The sequence below is a fragment of the Eumetopias jubatus genome, unplaced genomic scaffold (assembly GCF_037043125.1).
Source record: "Eumetopias jubatus isolate StellerSeaLion01/CBP00866 unplaced genomic scaffold, mEumJub1_p1.0 scaffold_9, whole genome shotgun sequence".
NCBI classification, from domain to species: domain Eukaryota; kingdom Metazoa; phylum Chordata; class Mammalia; order Carnivora; family Otariidae; genus Eumetopias; species Eumetopias jubatus.
The window spans coordinates 19,612,060-19,619,815 of NW_028274815.1; the positions used below are offsets into that span (position 1 = coordinate 19,612,060).

At 39.6% G+C, this 7,756-nt stretch overlaps 1 protein-coding gene across 1 annotated transcript; it reads left to right on the forward strand.

The window, feature by feature from the left end:
* The first annotated feature begins 456 nt into the window (after window positions 1–456).
* Window positions 457–1,205, forward strand: LOC114205872 (reticulon-3). Its single transcript, XM_088026166.1, has one exon. It carries the CDS (start codon window positions 472–474, stop codon window positions 1,150–1,152), a length of 681 nt encoding a protein of 226 aa, XP_087882292.1. The 5' UTR covers window positions 457–471; the 3' UTR covers window positions 1,153–1,205.
* Window positions 1,206–7,756: the final 6,551 nt, after the last annotated feature.

Below are 7,756 nucleotides of genomic sequence, written 5' to 3' on the forward strand. Positions count from 1 at the left end.
TAGATTTGGCCTATGGGCTGCTATTTGCCAACCTCTGCTATAAACATTAAAGAGACAAGAAATATAATGAACAACTTTATACCAATAAGTTCCAAAACACAGATGAAGTAGACAAATTCCTTGAACTGAAATTACTAAAGCTCACTCAAAAAAAAAAAAAGATAACCTGAATACCCCTATTACTGATTAAATAAATTAAACATGTAATTAAATACTTCCCCATAAATAATACACCAGGCCCAGATAACATCACTAGTGAAGTCTATCCAATATTTAAAGAAAAACAATACCAATTTTACACCAATTCTTTTAGAATATAGAAGAGGAAAGAGTCAGTCTGTCGGAGTCTGTCCTCGGAGCAGGAGGAGCGAAGGGGCTTCTGAGAGCTTGCTGCTCGATAATTTTCTTTCCCCTCCCTTTCTCCCGCCCCACATCTCTCTTCACCCCTTTCCTGCCCTTGCTCGCGCAGCCATGGCGGAGCCGTCGGCGGCCACTCAGTCCCTGGCCGTTTCCTCGGCGCCCGGCGGGAGCCCTGGATCCTGCCCCGCCCTGGGGGCGAAGAGCTGCGGCTCCTCCTGTGCGGTGCACGATCTGATTTTCTGGCGAGATGTGAGGAAGACTGGGTTTGTTTTTGGCACCACACTGATCATGCTGCTCTCCCTGGCAGCTTTCAGTGTCATCAGTGTGGTTTCTTACCTCATCCTGGCTCTTCTCTCTGTCACCATCAGCTTCAGGGTCTACAAGTCTGTCATCCAAACTGTACAGAAATCAGAAGACGGCCATCCGTTCAAAGCCTACCTGGTTGTAGACATTACTCTGTCCTCAGAAGCTTTCCATAATTACGTGAATGCTGCCATGGTGCACATCAACAGAGCCCTGAAACTCATTATTCGTCTCTTTCTGATGGAAGATTTGGTTGACTCCTCGAAGCTGGCTGTCTTCATGTGGCTTATGACCCATGTTGGTGCTGTTTTCAATGGAATCACCCTTCTGATTCTTGCCGAACTGCTCATTTTCAGTGTCCCCATTGTCTATGAGAAGTACAAGACCCAGATTGATCACTATGTTGGCATCGCCCGCGATCAGACCAAGTCGATTGTTGAAAAGATACAAGCAAAACTCCCTGGAATCGCAAAAAAGAAGGCAGAATAAGTACATGGGAACCAGAAATGCAACAGTTACTAAAACACCACTTTAATAGTTATAACGTTACTACTTGTAACGTTAGTTACAAGTGTCAGCTCGAGCCTGCATTTCAAGCTTCTTTTTCTTAATTTGTTTTCTTCCCTCCTTTCCCTTTACCCTTAGTATCAAGCACAAGAATTGTTGGACTAAAAAAAGAACTGATATCTTAGGACCCAAAAGAATAAAGAGAGAGTCAAATTAATAGGATAAATCAGTACCTTAATGGTGGTGGAGCTCTTACTTGTAGCTTGAAAAGGGGAGAGATTGGAGGTCAAGGAGAAAATGAAAGATAAAGCACTGCTCTTGGACTCTGCTATCCAGTTCTCAAGGACTAGTCTTACACAGCTTCCCATCAGAGTTTTGCCCTTATTTTTAAGTTAAGAAATAATGATTAACTTAAGAGGAAATTATCTGGGGACAAGAGTGGGATTCCTTCCCATGGGGTTTTTGGCAGCCCTCTAATCCCATCTTCCTGCCCCACAATGTGAGCAGCTACTCCTAATATTCCTCTTCTTCACGTAATGCTATAACTTCCAACTCTATGAATAACCCGTAGGTGATAAGAGTTCCTGATTCCCAGAATGCCATCTGGGAACCAAGAATGGAAATGGAAGGTGGGGCTGGGATGACCCTCCCCTCCTGCTCACCCCTAAGAAAGGAAAGTCTCTGCCATTTGGGAGGGTGGCGACTGCGTCTATTCTCATAGGCATCGGTTCTGAGCTTTAGTTTGAGAACTCATTCCTGAATGTGCTTTCCTCCCTCTTCCCTGCCCACCTCATCTCGAGTTTAATAAATATGGTTGTACTTTTCTTATTATGAGATAAATGTCTGTAACTGCTGTAAAAAAAAAAAAAGAATATAGAAGAGGAAATATTTCTCAACTCATTTATAAGTCAACATTACCCTGATACTGAAACCAATAACATAAAGAAAACACAGCTATTCTTTTTATATATAGGAACACAAATGTTCATAACAAAACATTAACAACAAACAAATCAAATCCATGAATATATAAAAAAAGTGATAAATCATGACCAAGTAAGATTTACCCCAAGAATACAAAATTGGTTAAACATTTGAAACTAAAACAATCAATGTAATTCACCATATCAATATAATAAAGGAGAAAATCCATATGGTTGTCTTAGATTCAGAAAAAGCATTTGACAAATTCAAAGTAGGACTAGTAGGTAACTTCTTTAATCTGACAGAAAACATCTAAAAAGTCCTATAGATAACACAATAACAAATGGTGAAAGGTGATGGCTTTCCTCTGAATTTCAGGAACATGGCAAGAATGTCTGCTCTAATAATTTCTATTCAACATTGTACTAGGTGTCCTAGGCAAAGCAATAGTAAAGAAAAATAAATAAAAGGTGTATAGTTTTTTCTTAAGATTTTTATTTTGAAGTCATCTCTATACCAATCCCAAGATGAAGAGTTACACACTCCACCAACTGAGCCAGCCAAGGCACCCCAAAGATCGACAGTTCAGAAAGGAAGAAGCAACTGTCTTTATGGGCAAACATGATGACGTCATAGGAAATCTTAAAACATCTGAAAAACAACAAAAAGCCCTGGTAGGACTAACATGTGAATTTAGCAAAGTCATAGAATAGAAGATCAATTTATAAAAATTATTTCTATTTCTATACTTACAACAACCAAATGGACATAGTTTGAAATAGTAATGATAAATTTAACAAAATATATGGAAAATCTAGGGACAATTGGGTGGCTCAGTTGGTTAAGCATCTGCGTTTGGCTCAGGTCATGATCCCAGGATCCTGGGATGAAGTTCTGCATCGGGCTCCTTGCTCAATGGGGAGCCCACTTCTCCCTCTGCCTGCCACTCTCCCTCTCTCTCTCTCTCTCTCTGACAAGTATAAATAAATATTTTTAAAAATATGGAAAATCTATATACTGAAAACTAAAAAGTGTTGCTGAGGAAAAACTAAACAAGTGGAGAGGTTTACCAGATACTTCCTATTGTTAGGATGAAAATTATCCCCAAATTAATCAATAGATTCAGTCAATTCCAGTAAAAATCCCAGAAGACAATTTAGAAATTTAAGAAACTGAATCTAAAATTTACATGGAGATGCAAAGAACCTAGAATCACCCAGGGGCGCCTGGGTGGCGCAGTTGTTAAGCGTCTGCCTTCGGCTCAGGTCATGATCCCAGGGTCCTGGGATCAAGCCCGCATTGGGCTCCCTGCGGGAAGCCTGCTTCTCCCTCTCCCACTCCCCCTGCTTGTGTTCCCTCTCTCGCTGTGTCTGTCTCTGTCAAATAAATAAATAAAATCTTTAAAAAAAAAAAGAACCTAGAGTCACCTAAACAATCAGGAAAAGAACAAAAGTAGAGAACTATACTACCTCATTTTTAGTCTTCCTATTAAGTTATAATAATCAAGGCAGTGTAAATATATAGTCATACAGCTCAATGGAAATGAACAAAAAGTCCAGAAAGAGACTCACACATATGGTCAACTGATTTTTGTCAAGAGGTCAAGGTGATTAACAGGGAAAAGGATACTTTTCAATAAATGATGCTAGAATGACTGTATATTCCTATGCAAAAAAAATAAACCTTGACCATTAACTCTAGATTGACTATAAACTTAAACACAAGGCTAAAACTATAATTTTTTGTTTTTTAGAATAAAGCCTAAAAGAAAATCTTTGTGATTATAGGGTAGGCAAAGATTTCTTACAAGAGACACAAAAACATAAACTATAGATGTTGATAAATTGCGCTCTTTGAAAGACACTTTTTTGTAAGGTTTTTTTTTAAGATTTTATTTATTTATTTGACAGAAAAAGTACAAAAACTGGGAGTGGCAAGTAGAGGGAGAAGCAGGCTCCTGCTGAGCAGAGAGCCCCATGCGGGGCTCGATCCCAAGACCCTGGGATCATGACCTGAGCCAAAGGCAGACACTCAACAACTAAGCCACCCAGGCACCCCTGAAAGACACTTTTAAGACACATTTTTACAAGGAAAGTCACAGGCTGGGAAAAAGTAAACATAAAAACAGAAATAATGATATAGAATATAAAAACTTAACAGAAAGGATAAGCAATGACAAAATTAGGTTTGATTTTGTTTTTTAATTTTACTTTTTTTATTATTTTTAAGATTTTATTTATTTGACAGAGACACAGCGAGAGAGGGAACACAAGCAAGGGGAGTGGGAGAGGGAGACGCAGGGTTCCCACTGAGCAGGGAGCCCGATGCAAGGCTCGATACCAGAAACCTAGGATCATGACCTGAGCGGAAGGCAGACGCCTAACGACTGAGCCACCCAGGCGCCCCTTTACTTTTTTTAAAAAATTGATTTATTTAGGGGCATCTGGGTGTCTCAGTCGGTTGAGTGTCTGCCATTGGCTCAGGTCATGATCCCAGGGCCCCAGGGGGGATTGAGCCCCATGTCAGCCTCCCTGCTCAGCAGAGAACCTGCTTCTCTCTCTCCCTCTGCCACTCTGCTCCCCCTGCTTGTGCTCACTCTCTCAAATAAATAAATAAAATCTTAAAAAAAATTGATTTATTTGAGAGAAAGAGAGTATGCAGGAGTCAGGGGTGGGGGCAGAGGTGGAGGAGGTGGAGGGAGATAATCTCAAGCAGACTCCCTGCTGAGCACAGAGCCTAACTTGGGGCTTGATCTTATAACCCTGAGATCGTGACCTGAGCTGAAATCGAGTCAAAAGTTCAACTCACTGAGCCAATCAGGTGCCCCTAATTTTACTTCCGATGGAGCTCAGGTGAGATACTGCAACTCTATAAGGAGGCCCTCAGGGAAGAGATGATAGTGATCCAGTATGCACAGGGTGAGTTCCAAGAGGCTATATTTTTAAGAAGCATGACACTTTGAATAAACACTGAATCATAGGACAAAATCAGGATTGGTGACATTAGTGTTCTGTACTGTCCAATATGACAACTACTATCCACATATGGCCATATAAATTTAAATTTAAAAACTAAAAATCTAGTTCCTTAGATATACTACCTGTATTTCAAGTATTCAGTAGCAAAATGTTGCTAGTAGTTAATATATTAGACAGTGAAGAAACAATTCCATTATCTCAAAAAGTGCTATTGGACAGCTCTTGGCCTAGATATTCATCTTGAGGTAAGGGAAATGCTCAAAGATGATGACTGTATTTGTAAACTGAACTGTATGGTTGGAAGGGATACCAACTGGAAAAGGTGATGTAGGATCAGGAGCAGATTCCTGAGGGTCACCTATCATTTTTCTATGTCAATTCAAGAAGCATTTACTGCCCCCTAGTATGCACCTGTGTAATAGCGACTGTATAAAGTGCTCTGGAGAATATCTAATAAATACATGACTCAGTTTGTACCCTTAAGGAGCTTATAGTGGCTTATAACTAAAAAGCCAACAGATTCAATCCTGGGTTTTGGCACCCCAAAACAAACAAACAGAAAACTAACAGAGAAAAGAATTAAAGAGCAAATGAAATCAGAAAGCTAGTAGGAGGAAGGAAATAATAAAGATTCAAGTGGAGATTTAAAAAAATAGAGCATACAAAAACAATGGAGAGAATCAATTAAGTTGAAAGTTGGTTCTTTCAAAAGAGTAACAAAACTTTAGCTAGACTGACCAAGAAAAAAGGGGAAAAAACCCAATTATTAAAATCATAAATGGGGTCACTTGGGTGGTTCAGTCAGTTGGGCTGCTGACTTCGGCTCAAGTCATGATCCCGGGACTTTGGGTTTGATTCCCACACTGGGCTCCCTGCTCAGCGGGGAGCCTGCTTCTCCCTCTCACCACCTCCCTCATGCTCTCTTATGTCTTAAATAAATAAATAAAATCTTTAAAAAAATCATAAATGAAAGTGGGACATTATTACCAACCTTATAGAAATAAAAATCATAAGAAAATACTATGAACAATCGTATGACAACAAATTAGGTAATCTCGATGAAATGGACAAAATTCTAGAAAAACACAAATGACCAAAACTGACTCAAGAAGAAATAGAAAATCTGAACAGACGTACAATAAGAGATTGAATCAGTCATCAAAAACCTCCCAACAAAGAAAAGCTCAGAACTAGATGATTTCACGGGTTCTACTAAACAATTCTACCAAACACTTAAGAATTGACACCAATCCTTCTCAAAATATTCTGAAAAATAGAAGAGGAGGAAACACTTCCTAACTCATTCTGTGAGACCAGCATTATATTGATACCAAAGCTAGACAAATATATCACAGTAAAAGAACTACAGAGCAAAATCCCTTATGAATATAGATGTAAAAATCCTCAACAAAATACTAGCAAACCAAATCGAGCAGCATGTCGAAAAAATTCTATACCATAACTGAGTGGTATTTATCCCAAGACCATTAAATGGGAAAAGGATAGATAATCTTTTCAAAAAATGGTTCTGAGAAAACTATATACACATGCAAAAGAATGAAGCTGGACCCTTATTTTACACCATGTACAAAAATTAATTCAAAATGCATCAAACACCTAATGTAAGAGCTAAAACTATAAAATTCTTTTAAAAAAAAACCGGGAAAATCTTCATGACATTGAATTTGGGCAATGGTTTCTTGACTATGACTCCAAAAGCATAGGGGAAAAAGGAAAAATAAATAAATTGAACCTTATCAAAATTTAAAACTTTTGTGTATCAAAGGACACCATCAACAGAACGAAAGAACAACCCACAAAATAGGAGAAAATATTTGCAAAACACATCTCTGATAAGGAATTAATATCCAGAAGACACTAAAAAAAAAAAAATCCCACAAAACTACAATTCAATTACAAAAAACAATCCTATTTAAAAATGGGCAAAGAGGGCGCCTGGGTGGCTCAGTCGTTAAGCGTCTGCCTTCGGCTCGGGTCATGATCCCAGGGTCCTGGGATCGAGTCCCACATTGGGCTCCCTGCTCTGCGGGAAGCCTGCTTCTCCCTCTCCCGCTCCCCCTGCTGGTGTTCCCTCTCTCGCTGTGTCTCTCTCTCTGTCAAATAAATAAATAAAATCTTTAAAAAAAAATAAAAATAAAAATGGGCAAAGATTGGGGCACTGGCTCAGCTGATAGAGCATGGGATTCTTATTTTTTTTTTTTATTCTATGAAAGCACAACCTTTTATTTTTTTTTAAAAGAGTTTATTTATTTATTTGACAGAGAGAGACACAGTGAGAGAGGGAACACAAGCAGGGGGAGCGGGAGAGGGAGAAGCAGGCTCCCCGCGGAGCAGGGAGCCTGATGTGGGGCTCCATCCCAGGACCCCGGGACCATGACCTCAGCCGAAGGCAGACGCTTAACGACTGAGCCACCCAGGCACCCCAGAGCATGGGATTCTTGATCTCAGGGTCATGAGTTTGAGCCCCAGGTTGGGCATAAAATTTACATACATACATACATACAAATGGGCAAAGGACTTCATTAGACATTTTTCCAAAGATATAGAAATGGTCAATAAATACATGGAAAAAGGGCGCCTGGGTGGCTCAGTTAAGAATCTGTCTTCCGCTTGGGTCATGATCCCAGAATCCTGGGATTTAGCCCCTCCACTGGCTCCCTGCT

What these genes read in the sequence shown, in the direction of transcription:
- LOC114205872 (XM_088026166.1), top strand. Translation starts at nt 472, where the DNA reads ATGGCGGAGCCGTCGGCGGCCACTCAGTCCCTGGCCGTTTCCTCGGCG.